General features: G+C 42.8%; 1 protein-coding gene across 6 annotated transcripts in view; it reads left to right on the top strand.

The window, feature by feature from the left end:
* The first annotated feature begins 10,720 nt into the window (after window positions 1-10,720).
* egf (epidermal growth factor) overlaps window positions 10,721-20,897 on the top strand; it is a 118,000-nt gene continuing 107,823 nt past the window's right edge. For all 6 annotated transcript variants that reach the window (XM_080191851.1, XM_080191838.1, XM_080191844.1 and 3 more), the window contains exon 1: window positions 10,721-11,152. In XM_080191851.1, coding sequence (XP_080047977.1) covers window positions 11,032-11,152 — 121 coding nt within the window. In that variant the 5' untranslated portion in view covers window positions 10,721-11,031. The remainder of the gene's footprint in view (window positions 11,153-20,897) is intronic.

Below are 20,897 nucleotides of genomic sequence, written 5' to 3'. Positions count from 1 at the left end.
AAATTTTAAAGTTTATGTATTAGTTTATTTATTAGTGTCACAAGTAGGTTTACATTAACACTACAATGAAGTTATTGTGAAAATCTCCCAGTCGCCATATTCCAGCACCTGTTTGGATACACTGAGGGAGAATTTAGCATGGCCAATGCACCTAACCAGCATATCTTTTGGACTGTGGGAGGAAACCGGAGCACCCAGAGGAAACCCACAAAGATACGGGGAGAACGTGCAGTCTCTGCAAGCCAGGAATTGAACCTGGGTCCCTGGTGCTGTGAGGCGGCAATGCTAACCACTGTGCCATCGATCATGCCAGTTTAAAAGAATTACCATGAATTTATAACAGATTATAATCAATATAACATTTTTGTTCCATCAATCTGTAGCTTTGTAAACCACAGCATCCTATATATACCGAATCTTACAGTACAAGAGGTTATTGGGACCCATCCTGCCTGTATTGCCTCTTTGAAAGAACTAACCAATTAGCCCTATGCTCCGCTCTTTCCCCATAAACCTGGAAATGTTTCCTAGACTTTTATGAGTTGATATTGATCAAATAATGAAGCATCTATGTCTCTCTTGCTTTAGCTCTTTCTCTCTTGTGAATGTGGTATGTTTGGATTTTCAAGAAACATTTGATTAAACACCGCACCAGAATTTTTTTCCCATAACATTAGGGCTCATGGATTGGGAAGATATATTAGCATGGACTGAGGATTGGTTAGTTGACAGTGAACAGAGAGTAAGAATAAATGAGACATTAACTAGTGGGCGGTAACTAGTGGGATGCCAATCTTCATGCAGGACAGGCTCGCACACAATAAAAGGGATGGCCCAGACTGGGGACTTAAGGATATCTCGCAGTTCGAAAACTGAGCCGTCGAGCTGGCTGGATAGGACATGGACAGTTCTTGTAGCGATGGCGAGATCAGCACCAATGTGAGGATCTTGTGCCAGATCAGCCCTCCGACAACCACACTGTGAATGCATTGTCCTGTTTTAAAATCACATTATGCATTAACTATCTCCACTTTCTTTCATAGGGACCTCAGCCAAGTGCCTAATGGCCTCAACAGCCGGGTCCTCAGCTCCAGCCCCAAGGACACCTGGGCTGAGGTTCCTGAGGACAATCTATCACAGCGCTCATTCACACATTCCAGCAGCACAGAGGCACACAATTCATTGTTACTTAGTCCTGGAGCAGGGCTTGGGGTCCCAGCCTGATCCACAGCAGACAGAGGCAGAGACATCCAAGGTCACCGGCACTCGGAAGACTGCTGGAGGCTCGAAAACTGCTAAGTACGAGTCAGGTGACAAAGTTGCTGGAACTGCAAAAAGAACCATGGGAATATCAGGAAGGCAAGTCAGCTGCATTCCTCAGATTGCAATGAATGGTGGAGGAGTTTGCCCTGGTTCAGTTTGGGATGATAGCGGTGGCATGCCAATGCACGGAGGTCCAAACCGGTGGCTGCCATTTACTGCATTCCATTGCTGCAGCCATTGGGGCATCCAAATGTGACTGTGCAAGAGGGGAACGGGCGTCTCGATCTCACTTCAGCTGCCACCTCTCCTCAAGGAGTCAGCTAGGCACCTTCAAACACCCATACGGAGATGGACCAGGACATATAGGTAACTCCAGCTGGTCCCAACCACATCTTCCTGTCACCTCATCGCCTCCAGCTCCACAGGCCGAGGAGGGTCCACCTGCAGCACAACAAGACTCAAGAGCAAGTTGGGTCCCTCCAGGCTCAGCTCTCTAGTGAGTGTCTGCCAAAGTCTATATAGACACAAGGGTATAGCTGCCAGCAGGCTGCCTCCACTGTGGGTGTTGGGGAGGAGCCAAGATTTAGTGGTAGGGTTAGGAATATTAACACGATTCAGGAGCACAAAGGGTGTTCATCAGTTGTATATAATGATCTTAAACACAAATAGAACTCCTCTCATTTCACATCTCCTGCTTTCTTTTTATGACAAGCTGCATTGCTGTTGATCGGATATGATAGCATAATGCCTCCCTCCACTTATCATGGATGCCTTGTCTATGTAGTACACTTCCATATTACCACAATGTCTGACTCTTTTTCAGATCATTCTCAGCATCAGTGATGCCTCAACCTTGAGTCATAAGAAATACAGCACGGTAACAGGCCCTTTGGCCCAACTGGTCCATGCCAACCACGGTGCCCTCCCAGCTACTGTGTTTGTGGAAGAAACCTCGTTCACATGCTTTGCAGAATCATGTTATGTTAATTTTTGTTTGTGTAAGATTGAGGCAGAGGTGTTCTCCAATTTCATCTGCATTTCTTGAAAGGTGGACATGTAGTGTCCAAGGAGAGATGTGGGGAAGGGTCAGTTATTGCACAATTCCACGTGCTCTGTGTTATCTGGCAAGATTTTCATGCTATGGGCTCATGCTCAGAGCTCATGTTGTTTCTGTCTGCCAACCACATTTCTGATTTTCCCTGTGTACACCAATCAGTGGGAGCAGCTTGCCACCACAAGGTGCTGGAGTTCTGCCCCTCTCAGACACAGTATTGCTCTGCATTCAAACATACAACTTTGAACACTTCTCAACCTGTAGCTGTCTGCATTGTGGCCACAAGGTTCTTGTCACAATGTTGGGATGACGTGCTGTGTGTCCCATCCCCAAAACACCAGCTAAGATGTGTGATGTTAGTTGCAAATGGTGGCTTTTGAGCATGAATTGGAAGCACAAATCATAACTTTGGACAAGATTGAATGGAGCAATGGGATAGGAGCCAAGATATACAGAAGCTGAAGGCTAGCTTTATTAGCAGTGACTCATCACATTCAGGGCTTCATGGTGTCTGAGAGTTTTGGAGTTTGCAAGAAGCAGGGCTGGCCACAAAAGCACAATATGTGCCTTGAAGGGAAGGCATTTTAATGCTGACACACAAGCATTTGAATGTCATCATGTAGAGGTGGTCCACATACATCATAAGAAGAGGGTATAAGTGAGCCTGCTTTCCTAACTGAGTGCCAGGTGTGAGTGTGACAGAGAAGAAGGTAGAAGAAGAGGGTTGAGTTACCTTTGATTAGATGCACATCTGGGGAACATCCTTTGCTGCCTTGGCCTGTTGAACCCTATCAGTCTCCCCATCAATATTTCACAGAATGTATTGTCTTATTGTTGAAGACAGATCTCCTTGAGCAGCTTTGACAGATTGAGGGCTAATTACGCACTGAGGATATTGGAACAGATCCTGGCTCCGGCCATTGCGAATGGGATTCTAGAAAGATGCTTGAGGAAGGACACATACTACCCAGGCTTCATCATCCTTCAAAGAATCAGGACAATTTGATTCTGATGCATAACTACTGACTCTCATATTGGAGTCCATGATTGATATGAGATGAATAGCAATGCTGGTATTAATGTTGGCCAAAGATGAAGGGAATTTGTCCAAGAGGCTGCTCACCATAACATAAGAACATATAAGAACATAAGAACATAAGAAATAGGAGCAGGAGTAGGCCATCTAGCCCTTCGAGCCTGCCCCGCCATTCAATAAGATCATGGCTGATCTGTCGTGGCTCAGTTCCACATTCCCGCCCCCTCCCTATAACCCTTAATCCCCTCGCTTATCAAAAACCCATCAACCCGCGTCTTAAAAATATTTAGCGAGGCAGCCTCCACCACTTCAACGGGCAGAGAATTCCAGAGATTCACCACCCTTTGAGTGAAGAAGTTCCTCCTCAACTCCGTTCTAAACCGCCCCCCCCTTTATCTTGAGGCTGTGCCCCCTAGTCCTACTGTCCTTTCTGAGCAGGAAGAGTCTCTCCACCTCTATCCTATCCATCCCATTCATCATCTTATATGTCTCAATGAGATCTCCCCTCATTCTTCTAAACTCTAACATGTCACCCTCCTCATGAAATCTCCTGACTATAAGAATCTCACATGTATGTCTGCCTCATCTGACCCATGCTATGGCCTCCTTCCCTGCAGCCTCAGCTTCCTTGAACTCACTGCCCTCATTCCTTCTGATGTCCTCCTCATCGAAAGAGGTGCGCAGTTACTCCATGTCAGAATCCGATGAGCCCTCCCTCACTTTGCAGTGCCAGATTGTGTCATACGCAGCAAGCCACAATGATCCATGAGACCCTTTGGGGACTGCACTGGGGTCTTCATCTGATCTGTCCAAGCGTCACTATTGCATCTTCAAGTTGCCTATGCTATGCTTCACCAATGCTCAGGTGGTGGTGTAAGCATCATTGTAATTTGTCTCTGCAGGAATCTGTCAGCCATATCTTTTGGGGTTTCTCTTATCAGTGAGGAGCCAAACGTGTTTCTGTGTGGTGCCTTGAAGATATCCAGGATCACCGATCTACCCAAGGTATATGAGAGATGTGTCGGTTTCTGGAGTAAACATACATGATAAGTTTCTTATGGTTGAAGAACAGCTGTACTTTGAGCAAGAGGTAGCTTTCTAGTTTATATGCGAATAGGTGGCATGGTTAGCACTGCTGCCTCACAGCTCCAGGGACCTGGGTTTGATTCCCAGCTTGGGTCACTGTCTGTGTGGAATTGGCACATTCTCCTTGTGTCTGCATGAGTTTCCTCCGGGTGCTCCCATTTCCTCCTACAGTCCAAAGATGTGCGGGTTACGTTCATTGGCCATGCTAAATTGACCCTTAGTGTCCTGAGATGTATAGGTTAGAGGGATTAGTGAGCAAAATATGTAGGGATATGGGGTTAGGGCCTGGGTGGGATTGAGGTTAGTGCAGACTTGATGGGCCGAATGGTCTCTTTCTGTACTATAGGGTTTCTATGATTCTTATATGCTAAAATTCCTGTTGCCAAGGCGCTTTTATAGCCACATCAGTACAATCAAAGGCAATGTGAGAATTTGCACATTACTGCAAAGCCCACTAGTCTGGCATCCTGGCTTGCTTAATCTCTGTTGCCATTGACATAATTGTGGGCCTTGGCAAAAAGTTTATCACCTCATGGGGTCGGTTTAGCTCAGAGGCTGGACAGCTGGTTAGTGATGCAGAGTGATGCCAACAGCACAGGTTCAACTTCTGTACCTGCCGAGGCTATTCACGAAGGCACCCCCAACTCAACCTTGCCCCTCGTCTGAGGTGTGGTGATCCTCAGGTTAAATCACCATCAAATCCCCTTTGAAGGGGACTGCAGCAATTATGCATTTGTGAGGGCACATTTGGGAGACCCCACAAATGTCCCCATTGGATCCCTGGAATTCAGTGTAGTGGTTACTTTCACAGCCAATGGCAATGGATTCTCTCCAGTCCCAATGGTGCCAGTTCCTGGAGAATGTGGCAAATTTGAGTACCAGATTCCTGGATATGCAGAACCAATGGCAACACTGGGCGGTATTTTACCAATTTTTGTCTACGGACTTGAAACTGGGAGAGTTTCAGATCCATCTTTTGGGCCTTTTTTTAAGCCCCTGCCCGTGCGCACTGTGCCTGCAAAATTCTGAGTGATCCTGTTTGTTGCTGCAGAAGCCTGTGGGTGGGGCTTAATGGGCCTGAAAGCCTGCAGAGGGAGGTAGTGCCTATGTGCAGGCCTCTGATGCTGCACGTGCGTATTAGCAGTAGCAGGGGTCTGACAGACAAAGAGAGAACTGTCAGGCCCCTGCTAGTTCGGGCAGCCTGAAGCAGCTCCCCATCCTGCAATCGTGGGGGCCCACAGGCCAAGATACAACCTCCGTCAACTCCCCTCATCGCCCACCCCCACTAATCGTGGCCCTGATGCCCTCCCCCCATCCATTGTTGCAGAGTGGCAGGCAGCAGACCCTCTCTCCCTCCCACCAACCATAGTAGAGTCGCAGTGGGCTCCCTCTCCCTCCCTCCCCTCATGGGTCACTGAAGAGTGGCAGTGCGCCCCCTACCCCATTAGCCCTGCACCCACTGGCCCCTCCCCCACTGACCCCTCCCCATTAGCCCTGGCCCCTGGCACTGCCTGCTGGGCATTGCCCAGGTCCCAGGGTAGAACTGCCAGTCTGGCATTGCCCAAGGGGCACTCAACCTTGCCCTCAGCCTCCCTGGGGGGCCTCAATGTCCTCGGTTCCACCGGTGAAGCCAAGTTGATGGCTTCCCGTTCATGGGGAAAGTGTCCATTCCTCGCCGGTGAGAACCTTTCTCAGCAAGTCAAAGAGGGGGCGAGCCCAAGCAATTGAGCATGGGCTCGCAAATCACATCTGAATGCTTCTTTAAATAAATTTCAATAAATTAACCTGCCTCTCACCAATTTCTGGTGAGAGGCTGACTGCGCCCGAAACCCAGCGTTCATAAAATGGCGCCAGTCGTGAAAATCGGCGCCAATTGCGCTATTCACTTTAAACCAGGTCATGCCAGAAAACAGATGCAGTGCGATGGTAAAATCGCACTGCCCCCCCCCCCCCCCCCCCCCCCCCCACCATTGTCCCTCGATCATCTGCTGATAAGACATGCGAGTTCTGTACACTTTTGGTCACGCAAGGTGCCGATGCATGGTTTTTTAATGAGTCTCTTCATCTGTGTTCCGAAGCGGGGTGACATCTACCCCTTAGTCCTGAAGGTTTAACTCTTTCCTCCCTTCGGTAGGCCTGGTGTCTCCATCACAATCTTTGCCTTCTTCTCTCTCACCTATATGTGATTATGTAGTCAGCAATAAATCCAGACTCCAGCTTCCTGGTTGTCTCGTCTCTGAAGCATCAATGTGAAACAGAAATGAGTCAGCATCAGCCTGCAAAGGTTCTATTTCTGTCAATGACTCGCAGTGAATGCAGGTTCATGGGCTTTGTTCCAGTGTCAAAAATAAATCATTCCAAAAATCTAGACCAGTGCAGAATTTGTTTCAAGGTGCACCTCTCCAGCAATTAACAAGACTGAATGCTGAAAGGTTGCTTGGATTCTCATTCACTGCACTCTAATACCACACTCTTTGGAATAGATATGAGGGAAAATGTTTGGTCAGGAACTGATATCATTTGAAGATGACCTGAGGCATCTCTTTTGTCATGATTGCAACACACATCTGAAACTTGTCCAGTTGCTCTGGAGTTCATTGTTGTTCTGAGGAATTGCCATGCTGTGTGTAAAGGGTTAATACAAGGAGATGAAATTGTGCCACTTTGCGAGATTAGTCTTGTATGAAAGCACATTGTAGCTTCAGTCTCCTGGTTCCCTGCATTGTCATTGAAAGGCTTCTAACATGTTACTTCTGTGGTGCCTCTCTCCACATTTGGAAAATCACAGATCAGTTGAGTGCTGCTTTAATGATCCACCACCCCTTACATTCAGTGCATGCGCATGGCCTCCAGTCGGCCCACAGAGTCCTCATCAGCAGGGCTTCTCCTCAGTTTGACTTTGTACTGTGCTGTTGTTGCAGGATGGAAGCTGGTGATGTTGAGGTTTTACTGCCAGACAAGCTCATCTGTTTGCCACCCATGGAGCATGCTGTGGTAGATGGATCCATGCTGTGTGTGTACCTGTCCCCCCCATCTGCACAATCTGACATATGACCCACCCTCCCCCCCACCCCCTTGACACCCTTGAATTCTCCCACAATCTTCCCCATTTAAAGACTCCAGATGCCCTCCCACTAACTCCCCCTGACTTAGTGTGCCATCTATGGACACCAGAAATCCCTTGAACCAATGTGCATGATGTTATGACAATATCATGTGTACAACATCCTGGGCATGCCTTCCCCCCTTCCTGAGCAGTGGCGGGAATGGTTTTGCAAGATCAACATTGGAGGGTCACTCAGTGATCTTCCCATTCTGGCCCAAAGTTGCTTATGTCCTTCTGTATCTGACTCCTCTCCCCATCCTGGCATGAAGGATGCTTCACCATTATCCCAGTCCCCCAGTTATGCATCTGACCTTGACATTCCTCACCCTCACCCCTCAGTGGTGGCCTTTCCCTACAGCCCCTTCCCATGTCTCAGATCAGTTTACACCCCCTTTCCCACGCTTGCAATACTACTGATCTGGTAGGTAGAGACTTGCCTCTGATAATCCCCTGGAAGTGATGTGATGCTTCCTCTGAAAGTTGGTGCTGAGTCTAAGTTGCCACGAGTCTATGCCATGAAAGATAGGTGCACAAACCTCAAAATCATGAAAAAAATGCAGATCACCAGTTGCACATCACTTATATAAGAGTATAAGATATAGGAGCAGAATTAGGCCATTCGGCCCATCAAGTCTGCTCCGCCATTCAATCATGGCTGATATGGTTCTCATCCCCAGTCTCCTGTCTTCTCTCCATAACCCTTGATCAGCTTATACTGTTGTGAAACACATCAGTCTAATCAGACACTAACGTGCCCTCTTGATCCAGTGTGTGGTAATCTTTCCGACAAGCAGCAATTCTCATGAGATGCAAATATATTTAAATGATGTTCCCAACATGCTGCAATGAGAAACACAGCCGGCTAGAGCGGATGATCCCAAACTACTTTTATGATGGGAGTAAACAGATTTTTCTGATGTCACGATATTTTCTCCTCCCACCCTCCATGCCATCTGCTGAGGGCAGGGCCAGAAAATCCCACCCATTGTTTCTGCTGTGGGGTGAGGTCAGATGAACAACAGTAAATGTAAAGTAGGCATCAAACTGAGAATGTGGAATTCATCGTCAGATCACAGTGCTTGAAGAAGACAAGATTGATACACTCAAGGGAGGTCTTGATTCATACATGAGAGAAAAGGAAATAGGGGTGTGAGGGGTTGAAATGGAACTGATAATTAGAGTTGGTGGTGGGGTTTGGGGTTACAAACACTGGCATAGACCAGTTGGTTTGAAGGGCCTGTTTTCTTTGGTGCAAATTGTACATAACTTTTAGGCATGTGCTTTGGAATCCTATCATTGTTAAGAGCTGTGAATCAGGTACTGAATCATATGTTGTTTTGAAATTCCCAGTCTCAGTCTAACATTGAGTTTCATGGTTTCATTTAGAATATTCAACATGTTTACCTCAGTGTTCAAAGCCCCAATTTATAGCTAACAATCCAGAAGCTGCTTTAGTGATGAACCTTCATATGGACAGGACCATTGGAAAGGCTATTGACTGTTGAGTGTATCATGGATCATCTGATCTTGCCCTCTTTTATTATCCATATCTAACACATCAGATGGGATTGTTGAATAGTAATTGGCAGAAATAACCTTGGAAGATTTCTTTACACTTTTCGATCGTATACTCCCAAGCTACTGAGGCTCAGGTCAGCTAACACAATACAACCAGAGATCAAACCGAAGACCTTCCTAGTCAGTGCAGCTCAGCACTGCACCACATAATCCATTTACCCATTTGAGGCCTAAACTTTGAAAGATATTATAATCTGGAACATTGATATATTCGCATACCTTAGAAATACTTTAAATAAGGTTATTATCAGATTCCTAACCCACCCTGTCACGCTTGCCTCCAGAATATCCAGGGTCACACACTTGATAGCATTCCTATAAATCTGGCACTCAACAATGTAATGCCTCATAAACATGGCCAGTTTTTCTGAGACAAGAACTATGAATGTGCCATTTGTTTAAACTGTGCACAAAGAGCTGATCCTGTGGATATCAGTAGCACGGCTTTTATAATTTTTTAATAAAATGAATGTATATACTAGATAAGTGAATTGAAATCATAGATATCAACTGTTGCATAATGATTAATTCCATGTTAATTCATTAACAGATAACTGTTCTGAGTTTCCAGGGATTACAGGCTGAGGGTGTGTGTATGTATGTGTGTGTGTGTGTCTGTGCATGTGTGTGCAGTAAAAAGTCTGACAACACCAGGTTTTAGTCCAACCTATTTATTTGATAATACATAATAAGTATATTATCAAATAAATAGGTTGGACTAAAACCTGGTGTTGTCAGACTTTTTACTGTGTTTACGCCAGTCCAACGCCGGCATACCCACATCATGTGTGTGCATGCATGTATGTGGATGTGTGTGCATGTGTGTGTCTGTCCATGTGTGTGTTTGTGTGTGTCCATGTTTATGTGTGTATTTGCATGTGTGTGTGCGTGCGTGTTTATGTGTGTGTTTATGTGTGTGCATGTTTGTGTTCGTGTGTGTGTTGGGGTTGAGACTTGCTGTGTTACTTACAAAAGCTCAAAAAGGATTTAATTTCCCATTCAAGTTGCTGATTTGATCAGAAATAGTCAATAAAAAGCCACTTAACTCAGAGTAAGCTATCAAGAATCATGCTTACCAGTAAAATCCATTCAATTGAACAAAATTATTTAATCTGCATTCAGAACATAATGTATGGCTTAAATTATTGCATAAAAAATGATTTTTTAATGCTGTTCTAAAAAAGAGCGGTGAACTGTGATTGTCTCTGCCATCCTTCAGAAAAGCTGACATTTATGTATGTTCTGATTGATACAAACAAAAATATGATAGTTCACATTCAGCAGGCAAGCTACAGACTTGTACTGACAGGGAAATTATGAGTTATGGATCTCTATTCTTTGGCTGACTTCTCTTTGGTATTAGTTTGCCCACATGTACATTTGAATAAAGTCTAACTCAACTGGTTTAAAAAAACAGAAAGGGGTGGGATGAATAGAACTCTCGTGCTGCTATGGGTTAGTGGAGGAGGGGAGCCCTTATAAATATATGCAAACAAGTTGGCAAAAGCAGAACACCTCATTCAGCAAAGAAAATGTTGCACTAAAAAGAGAGTGGAGGCCAACACTGCATTATTGTGCTTTGAATTAATCTGAAAGCTTAACGCTTGCGGGAAATTTTGTAATTATCAACTGATCTGGAATTTTTAAAACGTGTCAAATCTGTCACAAGGGTGTCAGGCATTTCATACTTTACTTCCAAAAAGCTACAAAATCCTGCAAGGCATTCCGAGGGAGCTGCACTCTGCAAGTACAAAAGTCCAAAATGCAGAAAAGAAGACATCGGAATCGAGAGAAAATGCAACAGACCATTTAGAATCTTTCAGGAGACATCCTTTACACTTTCACCTTGAAGATATGCTTAAAAACCACTAAATTAATCACTGGACTTACCCAAGAAGAGTAGAGATTATGCTACCATTACCACTTTTGATTGTAGTCTTCAGTGCTGTTTTGACAAATCTCTCTGCCTCTGTGAAGTGGAGATGTTTGGATGGTTACCGCTTAACTGATGGTAATTTCACATGTGTTGGTAAGTTCACTTTTGACTTAAACATTTTAGAACACATAAAGTAATGATTTTACATCTTAATAATCTGAAAAATTCTTCTTCTGATATTTTTAATTTAACATGAATAAAATTCATAATGAAAGAATTAAAAATTCTAACATGTTGCAAGATTAGGTTCTAAGAAACATTGAACCTGACTTTATGTTCAATATAAAAAATGCTTTAGTTTATATATTATAAATTGATTCTAAAGTTCAATACTTCAAAAAGCTTTATGAAAAGTTATGGAAATTTTCAGGAACTTGTAGGCAGGTATTTGGTATTTTGTCTATTAATTATTGACTTATAATGGAATTTTTATTGTTAAATGTAAAATGACCCATTTAGTTTAATGACTGGGTGTAGACAAGGAACAGCACTGCATAAAACATGCCATGTCACTATTTCAAAGAAGAGCAGGAGAATTCTCCCCTGGTGTCACATTTTTCCAATTCAGTGTTCACATACTTCCGTTCACATCCCTCAATGTCCTCATTCTGCCGATCTCCAAAACATGCTCCAGCCTTACAATCCTCCAGGAAGTCTATGTTCCTCCAATTTCTACCTCTTGTGCTCAATTCCCAATGCTGGGGTGATTTCCTTCACTTTCCATTGACGACTGTGTTTTCAACTGACCAGTTACTAAACTCTGGATTTTCCTCTGCCTCGGGAGAGAATCTTGATCCTATGATCTTCTGACTTGAATCTAAGACTTCCATCCCCTGAGTCAAGGTGGATGCTATTTAGTCTGTTTAATATGATGAGTCTTGATAACTGAGTGTTCTGTACTGATAAGAATCCTATCATCAGGTGAAGTCCTGTGCCCCACCTGGGTGATAATTTCCTTCTACGCCCATTTCAAACATTACACCCTTTGGAAATTCACTCTGGTAGAATTTAACAGCAACAATGCAGCAATTGTGCTGGTCTGATGGCACAGTGGGTAGCATCCCTGCCTCTGCGTCAGAAGCTCCAGGATCAAGTCCACCTCAGGACTTGAGGCCAAGGAAGGTCTGTTCATAACATGGTCAGACTGCTTGAGTACCAACCTGCAAATCCTTCCAAGGAACCCAGCACTGTATATAAGCTGATCAAGCAGGAATCTCTATGGTGGCTTGGGAGGATCTGGTAGCATAAAGCATAAATCTTGTAGCATAAAGCCTTGATAACTTTTACAGTTATTTCTGTTCCAACAACTGTCTGCCAATCAACCTGATGTATATTATGTAGCTCAATGAAGCCTGTTTAGAAAGATAAGTCCCAGCTGGCATACCCATGTATAGCTTTTGGCTTCTGTAAATGCAGGTTCGGATATATCACAGTGAGTCATTTTCTCATGAACATATTTGCCTCATCTAAGTCAGCAACATAATAGGAACCCTGCAATATCTTGGTTAACACTCCAGTGCATTACCAAGGCATGCCGCATTGTTGGAGTAGTATCTTTCAGATGAGACACATAACTGCCCTCTCAGCTGGATACAAAAGATCCCATGAGGTTCTCTCAGTGACCTGGACAACATATAGCCCTCAATCAACATCACTAAAACAGATTAGTTGGTCATTATTTTATTGTTGCTTGCTGGATGCTGCTTTGAGCAGATTTGATGCCCACATTTCCTATATTACAAAGGCAACTGTAAGTTAAAAAGTACATTGGCTGTAATGTACTTTGGGATGTCCTGAACGGTGCTATATAAATGCAAGTCTTTTTATGCCATACCATGAACTAAATTGTAATGAAGCAAATTATGTAGCTTTTTGTATAATATGCACACACAAATAAAAATTGCCGATTTTCCAGGATTATGGCAGCTCTTCTGCCGAGGTTTTGGCGGACAAGTAGGCAAATTCCTTTGGAAATTGACTTTGGTAGAATTTAACGGCATGAACACAGCACTTGTGGCAGTCTTGTCGTGCAGTGGGTAGCATCCCTGCCTCTAAACCAGAAGCTCCAGGTTCAAATCCCACCCCAAGGCTTGATTGCCAAGGAGGGTCCGTTCATCATGTGGCCAAACAACCTGCAAATCGTTCTAAAGACCCCAGTATTTGGCGGTAAGAGCAGGAGAGACACTTGGTCAGCCATACTTGTTGTGGATGGTGCCCCTCAAGTTATAAGCCTCTGACTACAGACTAGCAACCTGATCCAGGAATTACTAGCTGAGGGAACAGACATAAGTCTGCCTTAGGGCACTACTAGATGCGGGAAGAGAATTGAAATTAGAAGCAGCATTTGTGAAATTGACGAAAGCACAATCCAATATATCTCATTATGACAATCTTTCATTTCCCTATAGAAAATAATATTTCAATGGAATATTAAACCACAAAATGGCATGTTGCCCAAGTAACAGAGATTCAACTGAATTAGAAAGAGTTGATATGACTCATAAAGTGAGCTTATCTCAATCAATCGCTACAGGCATGACAAGAGCAATTTGTTACTTCTCTGGTATGAGCTGCATTCTACCGCATAATTTACAAGCACTCAAAGTGGAAGAGCATTATCGAGGCATTTTCTTCAAGAGAATTCCTTTTGCTTGAAAGAGGCATTTTTCCCATCTTGATTTTCATTCTGAATTTATTAAACTGGTTGTGTATTAGCATTGCTTCCAAACTTCAGATGCTGGGAAATTCACTGACGTTTCTTCTGCATTTCTGAAGTTGCAATGCCAAGAGAAGAGCAGCTCCAAAAAATGTCCCCATCAATGCTTCAAAGACATTTTGAAACACTTTGAATTCATCTTAATTCAAATTTACTGGTGACCCAATGCAGGACACTGGGATCTGTTGATTTTATATATGGATACATTTATCTGGAACTATCTCTGCCTGGTCCCTACTGCAAAGTTCAAGACCCCACTTCAATTTACTTCCACCATGGTGTATAAATTGTCATTGAGGATTCTGAGATTGTTCAGTTTCCAAAGGAACATTGTAAAAATTGCATTTAAAATGAATAATGCATTTTAACTGGGGCAATAATGAATTGGTTGCACGTTAATTATAAAAACAAGTGGTCACACTGCAGTAGAGGACTGAAAAGGGAGCTGGACAGGAACTACAGAGCAAAGTTCCCTACCAGTAGCAGCAAACTGTGAGCAGTCTCACGCATTCAGGCCTCAGAATGGTTAGTTAGCATAAAGCTGTCAAATGGCCCTTTCAGTGTTCACTCAGCTATTAGGTTTGCAATCCAGTTAGACATACTACTGTAAAACTAGTTGCACAACAGATTTTTGACATTATATGCTGTGCATGATTTATAAGTTATCATTCAATCTTCACAAATGTTCAATTTAAATGCAATAAGCAAAGACAATTAGAAGGAAGCTGAGAAATCAGACAAATCTAGGATTTTTTTTGATATAAAACAGCTTAGCTCCCTTTTCGATGTGTTGCTTGTTTGCTCAGGGAGCAACATTTTCCAAATCCACCTCATCCAAGATTTACAGGAACATTTTTTTTCTCAGTTTTGTTCATATGCAAATTATATCTGAGGGTAGGCTTTATTCGCTGCCGTGCTGGCAAGCAGAAACAAGAAAAACACAGAAGCTTCAAACAACAATTCTGCCTTCATTGCCAAGCATAATTGAGAAATGTCATGATGCATTTGTTAATGGTCTCAGGCTTTGAAACATTAGAATATTAATCACAGAACCATTCAGGGACCGTGCATTGTGAACTGGCGCAAATTCTTTGCTGATTTCGAATGCATAATCTCCTGGTGCAGTCTAAAGATGTTATTGAGTCACCTCCAAGATTTTTAGTCTTCCATTCAAAGAAGCTTGTGACGTTGCTTCAGAAGGCTTTCACTGGAGTTCAACTCAGTGCACAGTACAAGTGATTCTCTTTGGAGCAGACTGTTGCTAGGATAAGTGAAAGCTGTGCTACAGCTAAAGTTGATGATTCATCTCAGATTTCCCCTACCTGACAATCTAAAAGGACTTTATTCACTTTTGGATTTTCCAAATTCATATATCAATGAGTAATGCAATATTGTATCTATACCTTTGAAAGATTAATCTTATTAACGTTATGCCAATGAAGCTTTCTGTATTGAGGAATGAAACACTGTCCAGTTCACATGCCCAGTGCCAATCTCAAGCACTTTCATGACATGGAAGTGCATGCAGTAATGCACTATGTGCAGTAATGCAGCTGGACACAAAGGGTGAGAATTTCCAGCCGCGCTTGTCCAATGCCAGAAAGTCCCACCCGAGGCCAATGGACTTTTGCATGGCCTGGGTCCTGCCTGTGGCCGCCAGAGTGAAAGTTTACTCCACTCTGTCCAACCATACATCTCAACCCCAATTTCAGGAAAACATACTTTCTGGAACAAACGGAACAGTTTCCTGCAGGAGCTACTTTTGTGGTATCTGAACAATGACTGCTAATGTTGTGCCAAAGTTATAAATAAGTTATATAAAGGCATGTTTTCCAATCAGATTTACCCCAGGGGTTCACTGACTTGAAAGGAAAATTGGACAAGAAATGTAACAGCAGAATATAACCCACTTTGCATACCAATTGAAGTTCTGATATTGAATAAAATGGATGCAGAAAGCGCCCATTCAGAATATTATAATATTTCATAGAACCACAGAATAGTGGAGCACAGAAGGAGATCATTCAGCTGATCAACTCTATGCCTGCTCCTCAGTGAGTAATCAGTTAGTCCCATTCTGCCATTCTTTTCCCATCTCTCTTTATTTCTTCCCTCCTTCAAATCTTTGTCAAGTTCCCTTCTGAAGGCTATTTTTGAAGCTGTATCCACCATCCTGTAAGGCAATGCATTCCCAATCCTATCAATCTGTGTGAAAACATTTTGCCACATGGGACCTCTGGTTCTTTTGTCAATCGCCTTAAACCTTGTAAACCATTTGTTATCAGCCTCTCAGCCACAGGAATCAGCATTTTATTTACTTCTATTAAATCATTCATGCTTTTAAACACCACTTATCAATTCTCCTTTTACTCTGTTCAAACAAGAATAATCCGAATGTTTCTGTCCAACTGGAATCCACAATTCCTGGAACCTGGAATTCAGATAAATCCCTTCTTACTCCATCCAAAACCTTCACATTCTTCCTAAAATGTTGTGCCCAGAGTTCGACATGCGAACAGGATTCTCTGGCCGTGCTCGCCTCAAAGAATCCCACTGGAGGGATATGGGCCTTTTCATGGTCCACCCCCCACCCGCTACAGTTCTGTGGTGAGCGGGAGAATTCCGGCCACTATTCCACCATGTTTTATACAGACTTTGCATAACTTCCTAGCTTTGGTGCTCTGTAAGTATTCATAAAACTTGGAATTCCACATTAATTTTATTAACTGCATTGTTAACCTTTCTGTCACCTCCAAAGCTTCCTGTTCAAACAGTCTTGGGTCTCTCTGTTTTTATACTCCCTTTAAAATTGTACCATTTAGCTTGTATTGCCTCTCCTTATTCTTATATAAAGCCTTGCTCTTTTCTGCGTTGAATTTTATTAACCATGTGCTTGCCCATTCCACCAGTGTCCGTTCCTCTTGAAATTTATTACTATATTCATCATTGTTTACTACACTTCCAAATTTTGTGCCATTTGAAAATTTCAAAATTGCACCTTGTATCCCTAGATATAAATATATGTCAAAACCAACTATTACTCAAACTTGGGGAACTCCGATATATGCCATTCATTGCAAATCTATTTTCCATTCCATTTTGTATCCTTGCTGCTATTGTCCCTTTTAGACCGTGTGCTTCAATATTGCTTGCAAGCCTATGATATATGATACTCTGTCAAATACCTTTGCAAGTTCAAATATAGGAAGGTCTTGGCACAATGGTAGCATCTCTACCTCTTGGCTAGAAGCTTGGGGTTCAAGTCCTACTTCAAAACTTGACGGCCATGGTAGATGCATTCACAATGTGGTTGTTTATCAGCCAGCAAATCCTTTTACCCCAAATCCTGGTCATTATTGTACATCAAAATCACAGGGCCCTGGTACTGAACATTGGGAACCGCCACTGTACATCACCCTCCAGGCTAGAAACAGCCTTAAATGAAGTTAGGATGATGTCTTTTCACTGAGCTCACAATTTCCTGATATTCCAACAGGAAGCATATGGAATGATCTTGACCTGCTAACATCCGGGGGGTTTTCACAGTAACTTAATTGCAGTGTTAATAAACTGTAAACTGTATAGACCAATTTGCTAAGGAATTAACTATGCACAGAAGGAAATTGGGACACTGTCAGTTAGATTCATTAATAAATTACAAGGGCATTCCTACAGCATTTATTTGTGATTTTTGTTAGCTTCTGATGCCAGACAGCTATCAGGAACTTTGGGACAGTTGTTGCTTTTTATTCATTCATGGGACATGGGCATCGCTGGCTCGGCCAATTTTTATTGTCTATCCCTATTAGCTCCTGAGTTGTCCTGTTGCTGCTTAGATTTTTGAGTACTGCATTGCTAACACTATTAATTCTCCGATGGACACCTTCTATAGCTGAATGTTTCTGAGGAGAGAGAGGTGGGATAGGGAGTAATTGAAGGATGTCTGACATGTCAGCTTGCCAGTGAGGTGATTTGTGCACACCCACTCTCAGAGGGGTATGAATAACATTCTTGACCAGAGAATTAATACGCATGGAATGCCAATGCTCCATTGTGATGGCAGGCCTAATGACTCAAATACGATATATGAAAACTTGACTATATAATGAACATCTGTCCAGAAATACCCCAATCATAAATCATCATCCCCAATATACTATTATTTGGAAAAGGGCAAGCCAAAAAGATCAAGGGCCTATGTAGTCTAATTATGTTGCAGTTGACTGAGATGCCACCACAATGCCATACCTGGCACACCCATCTATCAATAACTCGAGTTAGCAGAGAGCCAGATACAGAGTTGAGCTGTTTGCTGCAGGGTTACTAAGCTAACCTGAAACAGCAGTAGATCATCTTAATTCTCAAACCTGCATCCATTTTGTCCAGACATATTACAATGCTAATCCAATGGAATGAATCCTTGGAATAGAAACAGGGCCATGTTTCTTGTAATTAGCATGTGTCGCATCAGCCTTTAAATGAAATAGTATGCTTTGTAACTTGTCTGAAAACCTTGGATGGAATTTTACAGGACCTTTGGACATAGGCTAGGAAGGGGTCAAGCATGCCACTCAATACCTGACTGTCACCAGTCAGTGGTGGGAAAGAGGGTCAGCTCTGAGCTGAATTGAGCCACCTAATGATTGATTAAGGACCTTTGCTCACCTTGGTTGACACTTCACCAGTGGTGGAGGAGAGAGACCCTCCACCGCTGAGGAAACTTAAACCTTAGCGAATTCCTGACAGGTAGGGTGGGGGGAGGTGGGGGTGGGGGCTCTCTTTTGGCCAATAAAGAGGCCTCTTAGCAACAATGAGTCCTGCATGCCCTCAGAAACATACGCACTCCAACTCATCAGAGCCTGCCTGAATAGTCCTAGCACCCCTTCAAAGTCTTACTTTGAGATTGCTGTCCATCCATCTGTCTTCTTCTTCCAGGTACAGCTGCAGCAAAGGCCACTGTTAGCAGTGGTGATCTTGAGGCCATTGGGTAGCCAGTTATATAACTGGGCCAGCAGCTTTTCGGTGAAGGCCTTTGTCCTTAACAGTCCCAAAAACAGCCACCTAATTGGATACCATTAGTAAATTATTATCTGGTTTCTGCTAATTGCTGAAGTGAAGTCACTCCATTTGTGCTTTCAGGACCTCTCCCTGCTCCTCCCACCACCCCCCCCAACCCCACTGCCCTGTTTGAAAAATCTTGACCCTTGTTTCAGTTATCCATATTGGGTTTCCTATCTGTTCATTTTTCCTTTACTTTTGCACCTTGTTTCTTCACACTGACTGTCTAGAAACTGAACCACTTTGCATATCACTTGTGTCAAAACTGCCACCAAACCAGCAGTTAAGTTATAACCAAGAACAAATAAAAGTACAGCACAGGAAGAGGCCCTTTGGCCCTCCAAGCCTGTAATTGGCACATTGTCCTATCTAGGCCAACTGCCTGAATCCCTCTATTTCCTGTCTGTTCATGTGTCTATCCAGATAAGTCTTAAAAATCGCTAACATATCTGCATTCCAGGCCCCCACCACCCTTTGTATAAAAAACTTGCCCCGCACATCTCCACTGAATCACTCCCCCTTATCTTGAACTTGTGCCACCTTGTAATTGTCATTTCTGGCCTGAGAAAATTCTTCCAACTGTTCATCCTATCTACACCTCTCATAATTTTATAAACTTCTGTCAGGTCACCCCTCAGCTTCCGTCATTCCGGGGAGAACAATCCCAGTTTATTAATTTTACCTCATAGCTAATACCCTCCATACCAGGCAATGTTATAATTTCATGTGGTGTGTTTTGTAAGTATCAACATCTATTATTTGATTTGGGATTCTTAAAATCGGGGACACTAATCAATAACACCAAGCAATATTTTACCAACTATACTTAACTGTTAATAGGTTTATTCCACTCAGTGTGAACTGACTAGATGGCTTGATGTGGCAGTCAGCAGAGAAGCAAATGCATTCACTGATTACCTCGTTTAGAGAGTTCCATAAATGTTATGGGGCTGATATGATATTTTTCTTGTTGTAGTTAAAATTAATGTTCCCCTCAAATAGCCAGACAATGTCATGGAATGGGGTAAGATGATTTATTACTGCAGCTACAGGATCCTGACCAATTCTGTAAGACTAGCCACTGTGTCAAATTCAGAAATACACCAGCAATTATAGTTTAAAATTTGATTACAAGTATTTAGCACATACCAATCAAAGCATAGGAGTTATCTATCCACTCACAGTTATTACTTAAGGTTATATCATGTATACATAAGGGTATGGTTGTCCATTTATAACTTGTGCATGCTATATCAACAAGCTATATAGTTATATCTCTGACCAATTATATACCAATCTCCCTTTCCATTGTTACTTATTCTACTGGGCAAAATTGTAGCTGCACATCATCTTACCCCATTCCATGACTTTGTCTGGCTATTTCAGGGGAACAATAATTTTAACTACAACAAGAAAAAATTCATATCAGCCCCATCAGTGAACGCACTTGCTTTCTGACTGGTCCTTGACTCTTACCTGGGTTTACTTTAATCGAGACCTTTTGTTTTCAAATAGCTTTCCCTGTGTGACTGAGACACAACTTGCAACTTATGTGATTTTTGAACTTGTGTAGTTATTAACTCTTTCAATAAAGATCTCATGATCTCTGTGGGCTGTTTACCCCATTTCCTGACAGCAGTTTAAATCCGGTGGTCAAGCCAAGGGGACCTCTTGGTATACAGCAGCAGTGACATTAGCACAAAGGAGAAGCAGTCATTCAGAGTGAAATATTCACACACAACAAACCTGGGGCTTTAAAGCACTGATTATCCTTCACTTTAAATTTTCAGATAGTACAGAAAACTAGATTAGGATAGAAGCTAATAAACAAACTGTAATAAAAGATCACTTAACTTTTCATGTGGAACATTTTATCGTTATTGGCAAATTTGATATTTCACAAGTATAAGATTAGATTTACAAGGCCGGTGAGACTGTTTAGCATTGAGTGATGAAGTAAGGTGTTCATTTAAAACCAATCTCCTTCAATAAGGTGTTACTCTTTCAAGGGTGTTTGCAGTGGCACTAACAGCATCTGAATGGAAGTTCTTGTCAGTCCCATTG

This window comes from Carcharhinus amblyrhynchos, chromosome 1 (assembly GCF_965287045.1).
Source record: "Carcharhinus amblyrhynchos chromosome 1, sCarAmb.v2.hapA, whole genome shotgun sequence".
In the NCBI taxonomy this organism is placed as follows: domain Eukaryota; kingdom Metazoa; phylum Chordata; class Chondrichthyes; order Carcharhiniformes; family Carcharhinidae; genus Carcharhinus; species Carcharhinus amblyrhynchos.
Note: the sequence above shows the minus strand (reverse complement) of the source record. Positions and strands in the feature narration are given on the sequence as shown.